The sequence below is a fragment of the Haemaphysalis longicornis genome, unplaced genomic scaffold (assembly GCF_048455015.1).
Source record: "Haemaphysalis longicornis isolate Haplotype H1 unplaced genomic scaffold, Haemaphysalis longicornis Haplotype H1 scaffold_12, whole genome shotgun sequence".
NCBI classification, from domain to species: domain Eukaryota; kingdom Metazoa; phylum Arthropoda; class Arachnida; order Ixodida; family Ixodidae; genus Haemaphysalis; species Haemaphysalis longicornis.
The window spans coordinates 91,715,110-91,735,083 of NW_027526225.1; the positions used below are offsets into that span (position 1 = coordinate 91,715,110).

The following is a 19,974-nucleotide window of genomic DNA, read 5'->3' on the forward strand; positions in this document are numbered from 1 at the left end:
GCTGCAATGACGTCATTTAGGCCATGCCAGGGGTGTATAATGAGGAAAATTGAAGAGAGCCCGATTGGTTTTCCTGTGCCTTTCACAGCGATTTGTGCACTTCCCACTTCATGTGCACGTGTAATATTTGGCTCAGGTGGTATTCCTGGCAGGGTAATCTAAGTGTCGCACAGGTTTACTTGCACTGCTCAAAGAGTGTTGCCGGGTCCCTTTAAGATCCTGCTCTTAAAATCATACTTTAAGACCCTACCAGGGGCAAGTAAAGCACAGCCAATCAGTGGAGCTGCTTTTTCTATTTCACTTAGTGCGATGAGGCCCTATCGCTGCTAATAATATCCAGAAAAAGGTGAAATATTTCATGACTGAGTACATAAAAATCATAAAAATATTATCCCTTAATTACGATAATAATAGAGCAAAGTGTCGAAGCCTTCCCAGCTGTCTTCTGCACTTTGTCATCTGATGTGATCATGGCACAAAGAATAAATTACAGATACAAGCTTTGTGCAGAACGGGATCAGAGGCTGGGAAAAGGTGTCTTAATGAGTTCTGCTTCCCAAGACCACAAGGCTCCCTCAACTAGTCCTTGTCTTGAACAGTCTACCTGATAGAGGGACTTCAATATTCATCCATTGTACACGTGATTCAAGTGGCACAGGGCCTAATTACATGAACACCTGACCAGCTTTTGCTTCGTTATGGCGCCCAAGAAATTCTGAATGGGGCAGTGTGCGAGAGTGAATGATATCGAAAAAGGAAGCGCACACGAAGTTGCACATACTACATATATGCCATTTCATAGGGTGCTACTCAACTCAAGCTCTTTGAGTCGATACCTTCTGTTCTAGTCTCGAAAGGCCTCAACCATATACTAATCGTAATGCACATAACACTAATGCGGGCCTGAGCTGCCACTCAGCAATTGCTCAAGCAGAAAAAAAAAAAGAAAAGATTAAAGAAAACAGCCTGAAAGAGCTGTTTCAATGGTGAACTGAGAAAAGTGCGAGCCTTAAAGGGGCCATGCAGACAAAACACAAGTTTGGTTCATTCGAAAGACTGCCTCGTTAGAATCGTACTGCCACCACTTTTAATGCCCACTTCACTCAAATAAGCTACATAATTAGGAAAAAAGAGAATGGTCATGTGACCCACCAGCTCATTTTGCGCAACGGAACCTATGATGTCATATGTGCCAGCTGTGCGATTGGCTGAGGCTGGCAAAAGCAAACGCAAATTGCGCACGGCTTATAAGCTTGCCGAATGAGCTATTTGTGGTTAAAAGTAATGCATATTCACTTTACAGCAGTGAGAATGTTGGGTAAACAATGAAAGTTCCGAAAATACAGATAAACATAGATGTACCGATGTGCACTGCTATTGGTACTGGACGCACTATGCTTGTTTTAGCTGCACAGCAGCCCGCCGCTTTGGAGTTGTCTTATAAGACACTGGCCGATTGGCGTAAGCGACGTGGTCTCACGTGAGCCTGTTTGTTGAGCATACCGTATCCACGCTTCACGAAACGATTCCTTTCTACCGTAACAAAAACAAGCCAGGTGCAGATACGGTTGAAAACAAAGCAACGGTAGACAATGGTCCGTGGATGAGTATGGTAGCGCCATCTGGGAGGACTGACGGTAAGCAAGGCTGCAGAGTCTAATGATGCACTAGGAGTTCGTTTGAATACCCGCCCTTGTGACTTCATGGCGGACATCACGAAAACAGATGATTTGGCAGGACCACCAAAATTTTAACTTAAACCGAATAATTTCTCAGTGAATACGGCATCGTTTGCATCCAGACAAGCGCTGGGGACACTATAAAACACAAAATCTATCGAGTAAAACAAACTTGTGTTTTGCCTGCATGGCCCCTTTAAAAACAAACACACTGAACCACAGGTACATAAGATGACGCAAAAACTTCACGCGCAGTCTAATTCACACCTGCAGTCTTCTCTGAATGTGACAAATCAGCTCTGTTAGTGATCCCAGGGGTAAAATAAGGATGACTCACGGGTGGCTCAGCATGCACCTGAGCCAAATCCGCGTTCGCTGGCGGAGATGTGGGCCGAACAACTTTGGCCTCACGGACAACCACTTCTGGCAGCGGCTGTTGCGGCTGCGGCTGTGGCTGCGGCTGCGGGTGTGGCTGCGGCTGCGGCGGGTGCTCGTGGTAGCCAGGGCCTTTCCCACGGCCAAAGCCTTCCAGGCGAGACGTTGGCTGCACGGCAAAGATAGCAGGCGCGTTCAGATTGCCTAATCAGGCGGCTGCTGCACAGGCAGAAATCCATAAGCCCGACAAATTTGTGAATTCCGCCCAGTTTTATTTATTTATTTATTTTTTTAACAAGGGTAGAAAAACAACAAGAACTTTGATCATCAATCAGACGTCTTGTAGACATCCGTTTGACATCCGTTAGATGTCACCAATTTAATAGATGGCAGCTATGTTCTTGGGTTGTTCCAGTTTTTCACAAGGCTTAAAAAACAAAAACAATGATTGTTTCTCTTCATTTTTCAAATGCCTATGTAGATGCAGACAGCATATACCCCGAGTTCCGTTCAAATTTCGAACAGGGGTGGCAAAACAAAAAAAAGCTTAAAATAACGTTAAGTCTCCATGGATCCACGATACCTTTATATAGGCGGTATTCATTGAAAAGAAAAGTTTAGCTGTCAATTTCTTCGCTTGGCAACACTGGAAACGGCAACGGACATGGCCGAAGCGCCACGGACATGGCGCGGCTTGTGCCACCGCGCCCGCACGCTGCAGAAAAAGAAAAACACCGGCGTGCGTCGTCTGCTCCATTTCAGCCCGATTCTCAACGGTGGTGTCAACAGAGATGTTATTCATCACGACCTTAATCATCGCAGCCGTTAGAGGCTTCCTGGACCGAGGCGGCTGATTCGTTCCCACCATCTCGTTGCCAGTAAAGTTTCTATCTATCCATCCACAAGGTATTCCGGTATCTGTCTAGTACAAATCAATAAGCAAGCTTCTGTTAATCCTTAGCATGTATAATTGGGCATCAGTATACACTTCTCATGATCTGAAATACAGTACCACTAGAGTGATTAGCACTCGTACTCGGCATACCTTCGTGCGCGTTGCTAACCTCCCACCTGCCTATAGAGGATAACGCAAGTGCATCGCATGATTAATCCAGGGAGATACAAGAAGTAACTAGCTAATAAAAGCATGTATTAGGGTAAACGTATTTGAGAGTACAGAGAGAACAAGATGCTTACCTGAGACACGACTACATGGCCATGTCCGGCCACATCGCCGTTCATCTGCCTACGGAGATTCCGGACGTGCCGGGCTCGTGCCTTGAGTTCCTTCGGGTACGGAGTCGGCGAGCGGACCAAGCTACCCTGACAAACAAAGTTTAGGCACAACAGATGTAAGCGCTGTTCAAACCTTGTGGTATTGGACACCGTAAAGTTCTGTGCTGGCATCACGGCTTACACAGCCTTTCAAAGGCAAGCAGCAACAAATTGTGGCGCTTATGCCTGGAGAGGAGCCTAATTTCTAAGCTCTTTCACGCGAACTCCAATTGGCATGACTATTAATTATTGCACAAAGTGGAGCACGGAAATCTTAAAAAAAAAATGCAAGTCCGCACTAAGCTAAAAATCTCCTGTATGCAGCATTTTAGGGGCAAAGCACCTTAGGGGCTTGGGTTGCTGGCATTTCATGTCGTGGTCGTCGTTCATTGTCGTATTCTCATGTGGTCATGGTATTAAAACACAGGGCGATTCGTTTTCGAATGCCTCGCGCGGGAACATAATGCATACTAAAAGAACACACTGGGACACTCGTTTTGCAACACCTCGCGCTAAAACATTTTATCTCCATGGGGGAAAACGCGTACTTAAAAGAACACACCAGGACACTTATTTTTCGTTTGCGCTTGCTTGCTTGCTTGCTTCCATTTCACTCCGTACTCGCTTTAACTTTAAAATTTGCAGTTCTCCGTTTCAAATTTCACTCCTCCTCTGTCTTCGTGCTTGAGATGTCGCGTATATCAGCGCGCACTGCGTAGCAAGAGAGAGACTAACAATCTTTGAATACACTTATACCTGCACGCTTCACCCCTTTCTAGGTTTCACATTAGTGGAGATGGCCCGGTTTTTTGAAAGCACAGAACGACGACAATGCTTCCGCAGGTAGTGTTCAGGTAGATTTACTGAAGCGTAACTCTGGAAATTGTATTTTAATATTGTAGAAACTCGTAAGAGCTGCTGTACTTTGATGCAAAGCGGCACAGCCAGAGTCCAGCTTCACCAAGCTTTGGAAATTGAAGGAACTTGTTCCGTGACACGACCTACTAGTACTAACCCCAGCAGCCACGGGTACAATACGGTTGATGCAAGGCACGTCACAACTTCATTCGCGATTCACATACCGGCCGTTCGACGTCAGTGTCGAAGGCAAAGGTGATGGTGCCTCTCCGTTCCCCTGGCGTGGCACTGCCGTCCTTCTTAACGGCATCTGGAACAGCGACAAAGGAACAATAAACCATCACCAAGGAAAAAAAAGCTGCACGCGTACGACTTTCTATACTTTTATGACTGAGTTTCAAAAGAATAATTCAAGTGTTCCATATAAACGATCACTCACAATACAGTGGAACTCCGTTGATACGTTCCCGGTTCATACAATTTACCGGTTACTACGCTCTCAATTGTGAACACTAAAAATGCCCGATACTACATTTCTTCCCGGATAGTTGTTTTCCAGGATAGTGCGTTTCTCCCTCGCATATTCTAAAGAAGTATCAATGAAGTTCTATTGTATTCGACTTCAACTGTAGTTCCTCTTCTCTGACGCTATCCTGTTCTCCTGTGTCAAACCTGTCCCAATCCCCGTCTCAAACCTGTCCCAAACCTGTACCAAACCTGTCCCAAACATGTCCTAAACCTGTGTCAAACCTGTCTCAATCGGAAGGTGGCATTCGAACAAAATGCGCTAGGCTTACTATCTGGGTAGGCAGCTGACGACTCCTGTGGCAGGAGGAAGCACGTGAGCACCCGCTGCCCCGTGTCTCGGTCCACGTCCGACTGCAGCAGCACCAGCGGCTTCGTCTGCGCAGGAGAAGAGGTTAAAGGAGCCTTGAAGACAAAATACAAGTTGGGTTTATTAGAAAGACTGCTTAGTCCCGATAACAATGATACCAATATCATCGCAATCTTCAAACAAATAACGGAGATATTAAAGAAAATGTGTGAAGCAGTCGCGACCCCCTAGCCAATTTCCCGCAACTTTTCTATGACGTCACGGAACCTTGTTTGTGCGATTGGTGGCCGCCTAACTGACCTGTCGCGACAACACCTGACTGGGCGTCTGTCATGGGGCCTCTAGTTCCATTTGACCGCATCACTTGAATGCCAACGTGCAGTTAACGCACTGAAAATTATGTTTTATTGTTGGCCCATATGACATCATTCTTGCTCATAACACGTCACTGTGGCGCAAAATTTGAAAGTTTTTAAATACTTCTTGCTTTTTTTCGTTAAAAAAACATCTTTTGTGGCTGTAATGGAGCTGAGTGAGATACTGAATGCTAGTTCTTTCAAATTAAACAAAGTTGTATTTTCTCTTCATGGCTCCTTTAATTAAAGGGCGGGGGGGGGGGGGCATGAAGACAGAATACAAGTTTTGTTCATTAAAAACACTGCCTTGTCCGAATAACAACGATGGTAATTTTATCAAAAACTTCAAACAAATAGTTTGGATATTATGAAAAAAAAAGGTGAAGCAGTGGCCACTCCTAAGCCACTTTCCTGTGATTCATCTATGACGTCACAGAATCTCGTTTCTATGATGGCAGCCGGCGACCGAAGCGATGACCAGAAAACGCGACTCGGTGATTGTGGTGGAACCTCTAGTTCCATCTGATCATATCACTTGAATGCAGACATGCAGTTAACACACTAATAACTGTGTTTCAAAGCAAAGCTTTACAACTTTCATCCAGCGGTTTCGCGGAGGATGCACAAGTTAACCTTTTGACTGGAGACACACCCCCACCGACACACCCCTCGAAGCGCATCGCGTGATTCGCCGGGACCGCCGTCGGTGCTGCGCACAAGACCCCGTTTTCAGTCGCTCTGCTCCCGTAGCAGCAGCGGCCGCGATGGGAGCGGCCGCTCAGCTGATCGGCAGCGGCCCAAACCCACAGCCTCTCACACATGCGCCGCTGGGTCATCTCAGGCTACGTGACTCATCTTGCGTCGCGTTCGCCGTGAAAGAGGAACGCCGCGTTCGCCAGGAATGAAAGCGAGGCCGGACCTCTTTCTGTGAGTGCTGCACGGGACCAAACGGCTTTGAGCTGTGGTCGGCAACACAGTTACCGCGTTTACTCGCATAATGATCGCACCCGTGAAGTTTGTCTTCAAAATCCGATTTTTTTTATTTCCCGCGCAATGAACGCACCTTGAACTTGCCGCAGAAATATGTCGTATGTGTGCCAAGTCTAGCTGATGATGGTCGTGCTTACCTCTGTTTCCTTCCCTTTCAAAGCGGACATGGCTACCATACCGCCGCAGACTTTCGCAATTTTCGCGATATCGGCAAGCGTGCGTTCAACATTGATGAGGAAGAAACTCTCACTAAAGGCAGATAATGTACTCACAAGACAAAGAAAAAAACGTGCTCAGCTTTCTGCGTCGACAACCATGTCACTTTTGATATCCCGCACCGGGACAGCGGCAGGCAGTTATTGGTCAACCTGTTGTCACCTCCCAGCAAACTCGTTCCGGCCCATTCCGTAATTCATAAAAACGCTGCATTTTGCGTCACTTTGCAAAGCGGCTGGTGGCAGTGTGCGAAGTTTTTATTTTGTTTTTATTTATTATGTTTATTATGTACACGAGCATCATTGTAAAAATTTTGACCTGCAACTTGCTTGCGTTTTTTGTGCTCAAAAGGTTTTCGCAAAAAAATTTACCCCGTTTAATGAGTGCACCCTTAAATTGGCATCAATTCCTTGAAAAAAAAAAAGTGCGATCGTTACGCGAATAAATAAGGTACATCAAAGGTTAACCAAGCGAAACCAAGACTCAACCAGACTAAGTGAAGCTTTTGCTTTGCATATCCAAGGTTAGCTGAGCTCAGCCGCAGCCATTTTTTTGGTGCTGGCGTCGATTTCATCATTCCTGCGCTCATATTACTTCACTATAGTGTGAAATTTGAAAGCTGTTTGCTTGAAAGCTTTCGTTTCTTTCATTGTTTTTTTTTTGGCTAAGAAAACGTCTTCCCTGGCTGCAATGACACCCAGTGAGTTGCCAATGGCTAATTCTTTTAAATTAAACGAAGTTGTGTTTTGTCTTCCCTAAACATGTGTTACGGTGACAGGTCAGAACTTTCCCGTACATGCTAATGAGGGCAACCAGTCACAACATATCCTCAAAGCTCAACTAAATTCAGTCCAATGAATGAAGAAAAGACAAGTAGAACTCGAGACAAGTCTAGCAAACACACAAAAAAAGGAAGAACAGGGCACCTCATTGCCCTTCACGAGAAGGGTCATGATACCAGTCCGCAAGGAGACGATTACGTATCATCCTACTTCATCGTCTGCTAAACCATAGACAATAAATTTCGAGACAGGGAGGGGGCACACTGTACGACAATTTGCACCCAAAAGGGGAATTTTCAGTCAATAACTAACACCCTTCCACCCTTGCAAAACCACGAGAAAACACCTTGTTAAGGGTGTTTTATCAGTAATTACTCCCTTTCAAAGAGTGTCTTTCTTTGCTCTTTTACAGTGTGTAAGCGTGCTAGTTATAGACATAAAGCTTGCAAATAAATTTATAGTGTAGCCTCGCCACGTGTAACATGATTTGCACCATTTTCATCCATACCTAACATCTTTACACCCTATCAAAGAACAAAAAAACACCCTTTGAAAGGGTGTAATTCAATTAACATAAAACACTCTTTTCTTGTGTTCTGGCCAGGGTGTTTTATACGACGAACACCCTTAAGGGTGTTTTCCTTTGTTTTTATTTCTAAAGTGTAAGGGTAGTACAGAGTGGTTTACACCCTTATGGGTGTAAACTACTAAAGGGTGTAAATTTACACCCTTAGTCATTTTTTAGTGCAGCCGTACCTGGTTCTGTGAGAGCCACAGAGCGTGCAGGCCCCCCAGCTTGGCCAGGCTGACGGGCAGGTAGCGGAGCATGTTGCCGCTCAGGTTGACCATGCGCAGGCTCGACAGGTGGCCCAGCTCGTCGGGGATGACGCACAGCCGGTTGTCGCGCAGGGACAGCACCCGAAGCTTGCTGCAGCTGCCAATCTGGTGAGGAAAAAGTTTTCACCTTTTAGGGGCGATGCCCCTTAGGGGCTGGGGCTGTTGGTGTCTCCTGTCGTCGCCATCATCGTAATTGTTTCGTCTCATGTAGTCACGGAACTAAAACACCGGGAAACTCGTTTATGCCTCGCGTTAAAACGTAACGCGTGCTAAAAAAAACACTGGGAAACTCGTTTACGCCTCGCGCTGGAGCGCTTCGTAACACGTTCTAAAAAACACCAGAACACTCGTTCATGCCTCACGCTAGAGAGCTTTGTGCTTCAAAGACACGAGACTTTTACAGCAAAGCTGTATACCTCAACCCCACAACGGTTTTATCTGTTGGAAAAAATGCCAAGGCACCAAGACTGCACTTATACACGGCATGCTTCGCCCCTCCCCAGGTTTCACGTCAGTGGAGATGGCCCAGGATTTTTTACCATCTCGCACAACTGCATCCCGGTTACAACCCACCCTGAGGCATGCCTGAGTGGGGAAAGTAGCGGGCTGATTTTTGGCATTTTGCAATGTGCTACAAACGTTTCTGTTCTCACAGTTCATGCTGGTTTATATGACGAAAGTTCACGGGATTTCAGGGACTTTCATATCTCTGTGTGGAGATTTTCACAGACCACACAGTCAGCTGGAAGTCTAAACAAGACCGATGTTCGGGAGAAGGCTTCAAATGATGAGATATCGTCGAAAAATGAGAACGCTGCTGTAGCCACTGTTTTAACAAGGGGACTTGTCTGAGGACCAGTCCCTTTGTTAAAACAGTGGTTAGTTAGTCAAATTGATGGCCCAAGCGACATTTCCTCCCATGAAGATTTCCAATAATTGTTTGTTAGAGTTACAGTAAATGAGCACTTTCAGTGCATTACAAAATCAGAACTTTTATTCGCTAAAGCAAATCATCCAAATAACAGATGCTTACTCAGTTTTTACATAGCCTAATTTTGCTTTTATGCTTATCCAAAAGTGAAATTCTAAAAATTCAAGGATTTTCAAGACTCTAAAATTTCAGGACCTTCAAAGCCTTGAAAACAAGCTTTTCAAATTCAAGGGTTCTTGAAGTTTTTGAAAACCCACATGAACCCTGTTAATAGTTCTGCTCTTTCCAAAATACTACAGCCGCCGAAATGTAATTTACAAAAAAAAAAAAGGCAAGAAAAATTTCCAAGAAAGATACAACAGTCCCTCAAGAAAACACTGTCACGTAGGATTTTATGCAGAACGTAGAATAAAACATGACATTTTAAAAGGCACGAGTGCTGACATAGAAACAACTGTGACAAACAATATTCCTCAATAAATTAGAAGGAAGCACATGTTTTATTATTATGCCACGTTTATGCAACTGGGCACAAAGACAGCAGCAGTCACTTCTAGTGGAAAAGAAATGGTGTTCAGCGGGTGAGTTATAAGGGAAGAAAACAAAAAAGAATAAGCTTGTTTTTAACATCTTAACGTATTCAACCAGTACTTAGAATTAACTACAGAACCGATTACACTTAAAAGGGAACACTGCTCTTAAAAAAACTTCTTCAATTTTTAAGTAAGCTCTGTGAAACTTGTCAGACTTGGTGCTTTTACCCCACTAATTTTAAATATGCCATTATTCCTTGAGTCAGTCAATTAGTTCCCAAGATAATTAGACATAATTAGCCATTTTTGGTCAAACAATAGACAAAACCGTGTTGGTCGTAGCACTGTAATCTTTACATTTTCCAATACTATGAAGCCTGGTGAATGCAAAGCGGCTTCTTGATGCACGGCTTGCAACTAATTTTACAGCTCATTAAACTTTGGTGGCACCAGTGGCAAGGAACCATTTCGAGTGCCTATTTGAAACACCAAAGTTTAATGAGCTGCAAAATTAGTTCCAAGCCATGCATCAAGAAGCCGCTTCTCTTATTGCATTCAGCACTGTTCATAGTATTGGAAAATGTAAAGATTACAGTGCTACGACCAACACGGTTTTGTCTACTGATCCTCCAAAAATGGCTAATTATGTCTAATTACCTTGGGATCTAATTCACTGACTCAAAAAATAATGGCATATTTAAAATTAGTGGGGAAAAGGCAACAAGACTGACAAGTTTCACGGAGTTAACTTAAAAATTAAAAGAAATAGTTTTAAGAGCCATGTCCCCCCTTAAATTCCAGTTAATGAGGGGAAATTTTTTATCTTTCGCCATCACGTGGACCCACTGCACAAATCTACTCACCTCCGGCGGGAGGTCTTCCAGCATGTTGTCATCGGCTATCAGTATGGACAAGTTTCGAAGGAGCCCGATTGTTGAAGGCAGTGAATCTATTTCGTCGCTATTTATGATGAGCTCCTCCAGTTTGCTCAGTCTGAAAAAAAGAAGGGGGAAAGGGTGCAAGGGAATGAATTTATCACAAAATTTCACGGCTACATCCAAACGCAGTCCATTTTGTGCATTACAAGAACTATCTGTTTTGCTGCTATCTTTCCTAAGATCGATGTTAATTTCTATCGTGGAAAACGCTTCTGATACGCAACTTCTAGATGTTTTCTACTAGACTAAGCGCGACCTCTTAGTCCTCTACAGTTACAAGCAAAAAAAGAAAGCCCAAGAAGAAACTAGTACACAATATAGGGCGGGCTGTTCAGCAACAGAGACAAGATTAAACAAGAGCACAGAGAAATAAATAAACAGATAAATAATATAGCAGTAAATAAAAAGCAAGTACGGCAGGCATGGGATGGAATTACAATAACACACATGCCAACAGACTTGTGTTCCGTAAGCATTTCTTAAAACTGTCACACAAAATATTAAAGTGCTAATATATTAGAAGCCTCGACGCACCGAGAAACTTCTTAAAAATGGAACTGGAGTAGATCTAGCTTCTAGAGCTCAAGCACTGCTTCACTAAGAAAGCATAAACTGCACATTGCTTTGCACAACTGCCACATTAAACGCTGCCTTGCTGTCAACGTAAACCTTTCGTTCAGCGCAAAATTAAGACTCCGAACTTAAACCAAACAATGTCAGATTGATGTAGTAACTGTGGATCACCAAGTATGCCTCGGTGGTCATGTTTACATAGTGATCGTGATACATGCCTGATCATTAGGCACGACTAGTACTAATGTGCGGAAGAGCCCTGAGGACTGCTAAAGGTTTCCACTAGTCTCCGAGAACTGGCCCAGAAATAGTTTATAAAAGAACTACAGTTGAACCTCGTTATAACAAACACTGATACAGCGAATTATCGGCTATAGCAAACTAAGTTCGAACCTTGGTTGGTCACGCTTCATTTCAGTGGCAATCTTTCATAACGAAAGTTTTATAACTGTGAGAGCCACGCTCACTATCGGATATAACAAATGAATATTTGACCAGTGGGCTGAGAAGCTACACTTGGAAAAACTCCCAGCATCCGAAACTGCAGAAGTAGAAAAGGCCCCTTTGCTCGTGCACACTGTGGAATAGTACTTGATTCTGCTCCTCAGTGCTGTGAATAGCCACCAGACAGAGATTACATCTTTCCTCGAAAAAATAGGAGCGCAGGCCTGTTTTGCTAAATGAACTTTGTTTTAGATGCGACGGCATCTCATTCACTCGCCTTGTCCCTCCATACGGCGTTGTCGTTGTCCGTCCACACCCCTCCCCCATTCTCCTCGCCGCGCGAGCTGTGCTCTCCGCCGCTCACCCCCTCTCCTCTCCGATAGCGAACACTCTCTCGCAAGGGGCATTGGATTAGATTCGATTGGATTGACTTGGCTTGGATTGGATTAAAGTGGATTGTGTTGGATTGTTGCGTCATAGCTGCGCCACGTTGCGTCATAGCCACGGCAGGGGGTTCACGGCACGTTTCATGCGATGGGAGAATCAACCTAACGGAAGCAACAACGGAACCCCCTGTGCGTCGCATCTACACAGGGGTTCCCGCGAGGGGAGGTGGGAGTAATTTTTGTTGTAATTTTCCGTTTCATGTTCAGGTTCATTGAGCTTGAAATGCCACAAGGAGAAAGATAAGGGTTACCTTGTTTATAGTAAATTCCAAGATTAAAATAATGCGTTTTTGCATCAGGATTTTTGCCGGAGCCAGATTACCGTTTGGTTTGAACAGATTTTTTAACTCAACTGTTAGAACGAATATCGGGTATAATGAACTAAATTACTGCCCTGATACTACGTTGTTATAACGAGATTCAACTGTACAAAAAGTGGCTGGAGGCTTAAAATAAATGTTGCCACAAAACCGATCACTTGGTATCAAAGCAGGCAGATGGCACCCAGCTACTCACTGTCCAATGCTGTCTGGCAACGTCGCCAAGTGATTGTCATCCATCCGCAGTGTCGTCAGATTCTGCATGCAGCCTGTAAGGCAGTGAAACAGCCACAACAACCACGCGTTAACTATTAACAGCATCGTTCCCACCCACTGTACTGTGCCTAACAAAGATACATCAGAAGCAAGCAAACACGACAACTTCAAGCTTACCTTCGATTCCAGCCATTCTAAATGAGTCTTGTGCACTATACTGTGAGCTAAAGTTACTCTACTCAACGCCCCATCTTACACCATGCCCGCAAACATGTTACAAAGCAAAATGAAAATATTCAAAATAGCCAGCATTTATAGGAACAGACTGCTGCAATTTCATCTCCGCTGATCCATTTCACAGTACGATTTCCCCTCATTCCCTTGTACACCAGTCTAGATGACCCTGGATTTTTCTAAAAAATGGCAGTAGAGTTAATAAAAATGAAGTTGTATCCGTAATGTAAGCTGGAATCCCACAGATGTTCCGTGTACAAAATATTGAAAATCTGCGCCTTCGAAAGCTGCGATCTGTACCAATTTTTGGTATGCAGTAGACAGAAACAGTAGAAGATTGTGTGGCGTGCTATCGTGTATATTTCACTCATAAAAATACGTACCAGATATAACAATGTACCACTTGCAACAATCAAGTTCTTTAGAATTATCAATTTTCCTATTGCCAAATATAACGACAATCGGTTATGACAATCAGATTTTCCGAAGTGGGTTTCACTGTACACATATTGAACAGTTCTCACCAAGCGTTTCGGGCACCTTCTGGAGCTTGTTTGTGGTGAGAGTGAGATCAGAGAGCACGGCGAGGTGCTCGATTTCGTCGGCGATGAACGAGATGCGGTTCCGACTGGCATCCAGGTAGGTCAGCTTGACCAGGTTCCCTAGGTACTGAGGGAAACAGAGTGAGAATTTGTGACCAGCAAGACGGCGAAAGGACACTCGCTCCACACAGCCTGAACTAACGGCGAACCAAGCTAAAGATGACTTAATTAATTAACTAATCAATTAATTAATAACAGTATACTACAGGCCACAAATGAGCCCAAACAGGAGTGACAGTGTTACAGTGAAGTTAGACCAATTATATTCTATTGTATCAAATACAATAAAATAAGGCAATACAAAATTTTTTTTGAAGCATCTAAAGAAGAAAGACTTGTTACTTTACTTGTGACTTCAATTTGTTCCCCAGCAGTAATTACAGGAACCATGTGAGGCTCCTATTTGAATTGCAATATCAATACTAATCAGAAATACACACAACAAGCAGCCATTGAAAAATTAAGGCCGTTCCACTCAATGTGAAAGCTGCCGGAAGTGCAGAGCAGTGATTAGCCATAACCGGCCGTAGCACCGTTATCCGCTCACTGCTACCACCCAATGCAATTCAAATTTCCCGCCTTTGCAGTGCTCGCGCGCCCCCTGCTTGAAGCAGTGCCAGCGTGAGTTCTGTTCTTTTGTGCTTGCTTTTTCTCCCGCACGTGCTGGCATTACACTGGCCACTTTTTTTCACGGAGGAAATCTCCTCCGCTTTGTGCACGCTTTCATCACAGGCCGCTCTATGCAGGTGCGATTAGGGGACGTTTTAAGTAGCACTAGAAGTGTATCGCGAGGTGTGCCACAGGGAAGAGTTCTGTCTCCTACACTTTTCAATGTGGCTATGGCGGGCCTCCCTCGAGCCGTAAAAAAGGACTGCAAGTCAGTGCACTTATCAATATATGCCGACGACATATGCATCTGGATCTCAGGTTATCAACACAAGCGGTTGGCTATGATTGCTCAAGGAGTGATTCGTACGGTACAAGCATATCTCTCGTCAGTGGGACTAACAGTCTCCGCGGAAAAGTCTTGCTTTGTTTTGTTTCCCGGAAAGAAACAGAAAGCGACGCGCCTCAAGTTAACTTTAGGTGGCTTGCCAATCCGGCAAGCTACTCGTGTGAAGTTTCTCGGCGTCACCATCGACTATAAATTATTCTGGAGGCAGGCCGTGGATTCTCTTGTCACGTCCATGGTTCCCCGCTTAAATGTGCTTCGACGAATTGCTGGATCCAACTGGGGGAGTCACCCATCTTCTATGCTTAGGCTCTACTCGGCGCTCATCTTGAATCGGGTTCTTTACCAGCTACCTGTTTTGTCTCCCTCGGAGTCCCAGTATGCTTGTCTGGAAGCGCTGCACCGACAGGGCGTTAAGATATCCCTAGGAGTTCCCCAGGCGGCGGCAAACAAAAAAGTCCTGGAAGAGTCCCATTTTCCACCTCTTCGTTTGATGGCATCTCAGCGGTTACTCTTGCAGCTTGTCCGGGAGAGTCTTGCAGCTTGTCCGGGAGAGTCCGCAGCCGGAAAGGCCTTGCTCAGGCGTCTCCGCCTAAGGGTGGAATCTCGCATATACGCGGCGCTCAACACTCTCAGCATTCTCTACCCCGAACGGCGGAAGAACCAACATCGCTTGGAGCCACCGTGGTCTTTCGAGAGTTTGGAGTGTCAGCTCACCATCCCGGGCATCCGCTCGAAGAGATATACACCAGTGGCGGAAGCGAGAATGCTAGCACTTGAGCGCTTGGACCGGTCGTACAGAGATTGTGTTCATGTGTTCACGGACGGATCTGTCGACAGAAAAGCCGATACCAGCGCAGGGGCCTTTGTGATTCCCGGCATGAACGTTTCCTGGGCGGCTCGCATTGACCAGTTGACGTCATCAACAACTGCAGAGTGCATAGCGATCGAGGCGGCCTTGAAAAAGATCAAATTGCTTCGGGTGCAGCATGCGGTAATTCTAACGGATTCCAAGTCGGCCCTACAACTCTTGCAGCTTGGATTTCCAGCAGATAAAATTTGCCAACGCTCCCTGCGTCTTCTTCAGCAGATAAAGGAAAACGGATTTCGCGTTCGCTTCCAGTGGGTCCCTTCCCACGTAGGAGTGCTTGGAAACGAGGCTGCGGACCAGTTGGCTCGGGAAGCGACATCGTGCACTCGTCTTCTGAAGGTGGCTCCAGATGAACGGCGCATTTTAAAAACAATCATACAGGATCATTTTCGCTCTCTTTGGCGACCACAACATCGACCTTGTGTCACAAAAGGAATGAAGAGGACAGAGGCAACCTTACTGTTCCGCATCCGGACCAACTCAGCACGGACACCGGCGTGGCTCCATAAGCTGAACATTATTGCTTCACCTCTGTGTGGAACGTGTGGTGCTACAGGCGACATCGGTCATTTTATTATGGACTGCCGAGAGCATGCGGAGGAGCGGTTAGCTTTGTTTAAAGAACTGCGAAGGATGGCCGCTCCGCATGCCTCTTTGAACGATTTAATTTTCCCGGAAGGCCATTGGATCACGAGGAGGGACATCTTTGATTTAATCCTGCAATTTTTACGTGTCACAAGCCTCAGCGAGGCATGGTGAATTCCCGCGCATAGCGGTAAAAAGGTGCTGATCGGGTGAGCAATTGCCGGCATACCACGCAAGGCTAGGTCCACCCGTCAATAAACATCACCACCATCACCACCACCACTTACTATCATAAAAACAAACCCAATGAGCGTTCCTAACTAAATGAACGCGGGCGCTGCCGGTTAATTACGTATATTTTGCCTCAAATGTAGCTGCAGTTTTCTTCGTGCTAAACAACGGGCAGATGTATGACAAGCGCCAGCAGTTCACGAGTTTTGGACGCTTACGACTATATAAACCACTTGGCTTTCGAAGCCTCTGGGTTACGCCGCGACGACGGAACGGCGTGTTGGGTCCAGCGAGCTACTGACGACAAGGCCAGCCCCTAAAGTGCTCTGCACTTAAAAAAGAACTCCTTCATGAAAACCTCTTCTTCAGGGACTCTGGCTTCTGTGTGTGGTGTCAAAGCCTTCCTACACCTCTTATGTTGCATTTTTGATACCTTGTTCAAGCAAAATAGGAGAGATCTCTGGCACAGTTTTTTAATACCTCAATTTAATCCGTTTTTTAATCCCTAGAAGCAGACTCCCTAGAATCCCTAGAAATTTAATCCCTAGAAGCAGGAGAGACAGAAGCCTACCGAAGGCAAGGATGTCAGCCTGTTGCTGTCACACCAAAGCTCCGTCAGGCTCGGGAGGCTGCCGATGACTTCGGGCTGAAAGGACAACAGCATCTCAATTTCAAAGAACAATAAATAAAGCGTGGCACTATGAGCACCGACGTCGTTTAATGTGATACTACTGTACAAATAACGATAGGCACGCGTGTCTGAATGCCAAGAAACCACTATGCTGCTACAATGGAGTGCTCTCATAATATTTAAACCTGTTGCACTGTCCGAGCATCACCAATCATTTTCATGAAAAAAAAAAGCTGTGCGAACGAAAAAACAGGATCGCGGAATAGAAACACGTAGAATACAGACGGGTGCCGGCTACCAACTGTTTTTATTTTTCGAGCGTACAAGCAAATTTACACCAAAAAAAAGAACGAGTTTATAAGACGAGAAGATATGGATGGCAAAAAAAAAAACATGATCAACAAGTTTTTGATTACAGGAACCCGTCTAACAATCGCATCTGTCTGAGACGAGTTCTATTCCTTGGTACTGTTTCGTTCGCACTGTTCCATGTTTTTCATGAACATGAACCAACTGACTCGCACCTGAGTCCTGCTAAATAATTTTCAACCGACTGTAGTGTTCTAAAGGCCGTTAGGCTTTAGAATGCAGCGAAGAAAATGTGTCTAGTAGATAAGAAAACCAGGTACAGTTAAACCTCAGTACGATGAAACCTTGTTACACCGTACCTGACGGGGACGCGAAAAAAGTACGTACTAACCGGCGCTATGGTTTATCTGAATGCATTTTGTCAAAGGGAAACTGAGTCGGGGATTCGGCTAACTACATATAAAAAAAAGCTATGGCTTATGCGGGTACGGTTTAGCGAGATTCCACTGTACAACCTAACAGGATTAACATACATTATGCCCGCTGAACTCCACGCATATTCTCTTTCTATTAGTATACGGCAAAACAATTTCTCTTTTTCTAACTTCAATGCTGCTTGTGGCAATAACATTCAGGTCAATTTACACAGGCAGACAATTTTTCATTCAGAATGCAGTGCTTGAGGTAAAATTATTGATAGCCCAATCAACTTAGTTTATCTAGGGTACCGAAAAAAAAATGTAACAGATTACTTTGAGGGCTGTTGTTAATGAATGCTTACAACTTGCAAGAATAAACTTGTATTGTTTCGGCCTGCTAGGTATGAATTTTCAATTGAATGAAGTGTCAACATAATGAAGCAAGGAGCCAATTCTAACTTTTAACAACTCAGCGATATCGGGGACTAACTGGGCAGACTAATACCCCTGTTACACGGCAGACTTAACGACATTTAGAGCAGATGTCATTCGCTCTAAATGTCATTAATTCGGCGCTGCACGACAATACCGAATGACATCTGAGGCGAATGACATTTAGCAGCAAACTGACGTACCGGACCTCCGTTGGCGGCCAAATGAGTAGCCTCAACAGCAGTGGCGCGTCACTAGACGAGAAAATTCAGTAATAAACCAAAAAATACTGTTTTTAAAAACTGTCAGCAAACTTATATTTTCTTCTTCCTGTTGTTTTTCAAATAAAGAAAGACAAACAAGTGCTAACAAAAAATAAAATCTCATCCCCAGTGCACACTCTACTCTAATACGGATTTTTTGCGGACTTGTCTCAACTTGTGATTTCTACTGATGTCACCTGAACCAATGATTTGCTTATTTTTATCTTTAAAAAACTCATCCTTCACTATGTTTTTAAAAAATAGTATGGGTGGAAACATTCTAGATGCACTTGAAATATAATTTTGCGGTTTTGCGAGCTCACTAATCGTCACCGCTATCACAATCGATAAATGACATTTGTTTCGCCGTGTACACCCACGTGGCCAAAGTGAATGTCATTAACAGCTAATGTCATTCACTTTGAATGACAGATTTGCCGTGTGACAGGGGTATTATAAGGTGTGAGGCAGAGGAACTACCCATAAATTTGGAAGCGGGTGTACTGCCTATCCACGATAAGCGTGCGCTCTATGACAAACTCCGCCACAGTTTTTTGTGGGTAACTTATATCAGTGCTTCGTCATTTGGAAGATCCGGAAGCAATAAGGCAGCGCCTATTTTATCGCCACATTATTCCTCGCAATTTTAGACAACGTAGCACGTACGCACCAACTCTGAAAAGTCGTTCTGGCCAATGTCGAGGCGTGATAGCTCCGTCAGCCGTGCCATAGACTTGGGAAGGACTTTGAGATGGTTCTCCCGCAGCTCCAAGATTTTTAACTTTGACAGCCTGCGGGAAACATTGGAAGTTCATCAGAGCTGGCTTAAAACACACTGGATTGCACTCCGCTATTCTTAAAGAGAAGAATAGTGGGTAGTTTCACAAAAAACACCACCACAAAATTGTGACGCAGTGCAAGAAATCTCATGGGTGAATACATACCTCCCAAAATTTGCGGGCAGATACTCCAGGAAGGTGTCATTCAGATAGAGTTGCTCAATGTTTATGAGCTGGGTAAAGCCTTCTGGCAGCCTGCGAAAACGGGAATTTCTCGTTTGTAACCTTCGGAGTAATGCTGCTGTTTTTTCAGCAAAGCTTACAGCCACGACACTAGCTGGGCTTTTCCTATTAGCATCAAGTTACCTTTAGACCAGCAGGACATCAGAAAAAAAAAAGAAAAAGACAGGGGGAAGGTTCTGACCAACTGTTCATTTCATTGAAATCTATACAACGTATAGGCAAACTTTGAAAGGTTGACTATCTATGCATATGAGTTGTGCAGATAAAAAACACAGAATTAATGCAAAAAGGAGGTGCACAGTCTTTCTTCATGATTTTTCACTCGTTCATTTTAACATTTGTGCATTAAAAAGCAAAAAACGCCCGTAGGCAAAAAGCAAAAATGCCCGTGCGCATCAGATTGCGGCGTACGTTAAGGATCCCCAGGTGGTCAAAATTAATCCACAGCCCTCCACTACGGCGCGCCTCATCGCCTGCGTTGCATCGGCACGTTAAACCCTACAATCAATCAATCAATCAATCACTCAATTTGTGTACTGAATTCGAAGTAGCCAATTTGACTAGCTTAACAGGCGCAGCTGAATGAGCAGCACTAAATGATACAGTGTTGATTTTTTTGTTTTTCTCCTGCTCAATGTCATTCAGTGCTGGTACTTGTTTTAAACTGCAAGTCCACATGCTACAACACAGAGTTCTCAAACTACTCACTTTCCCACAGGGTTGACGCTTGCATCGACTATGGCCAGGCATTTGCAGCCCTTGATGTTGTCGGGAATTTCTATCACATCTGGAACAGAAAGACGCAATTTGCTTCGCTGT

General features: G+C 44.6%; 1 protein-coding gene across 2 annotated transcripts in view; it reads right to left on the reverse strand.

Annotated features, from left to right (window-relative positions):
• LOC144163018 (uncharacterized) overlaps window positions 1–19,974 on the reverse strand; it is a 67,341-nt gene that overhangs the window by 27,273 nt on the left and 20,094 nt on the right. For both annotated transcript variants that reach the window (XM_077693793.1, XM_077693794.1), the window contains exons 5-16: window positions 19,864–19,942; window positions 19,078–19,167; window positions 18,804–18,924; window positions 16,651–16,725; window positions 13,363–13,507; window positions 12,585–12,657; window positions 10,531–10,660; window positions 8,123–8,308; window positions 4,985–5,090; window positions 4,412–4,497; window positions 3,252–3,377; window positions 2,017–2,223 (exon numbers count right to left, since the gene is read on the reverse strand). In XM_077693793.1, the coding sequence (XP_077549919.1) occupies window positions 2,017–2,223; window positions 3,252–3,377; window positions 4,412–4,497; window positions 4,985–5,090; window positions 8,123–8,308; window positions 10,531–10,660; window positions 12,585–12,657; window positions 13,363–13,507; window positions 16,651–16,725; window positions 18,804–18,924; window positions 19,078–19,167; window positions 19,864–19,942 (1,424 nt within the window). The remainder of the gene's footprint in view (window positions 1–2,016; window positions 2,224–3,251; window positions 3,378–4,411; window positions 4,498–4,984; window positions 5,091–8,122; window positions 8,309–10,530; window positions 10,661–12,584; window positions 12,658–13,362; window positions 13,508–16,650; window positions 16,726–18,803; window positions 18,925–19,077; window positions 19,168–19,863; window positions 19,943–19,974) is intronic.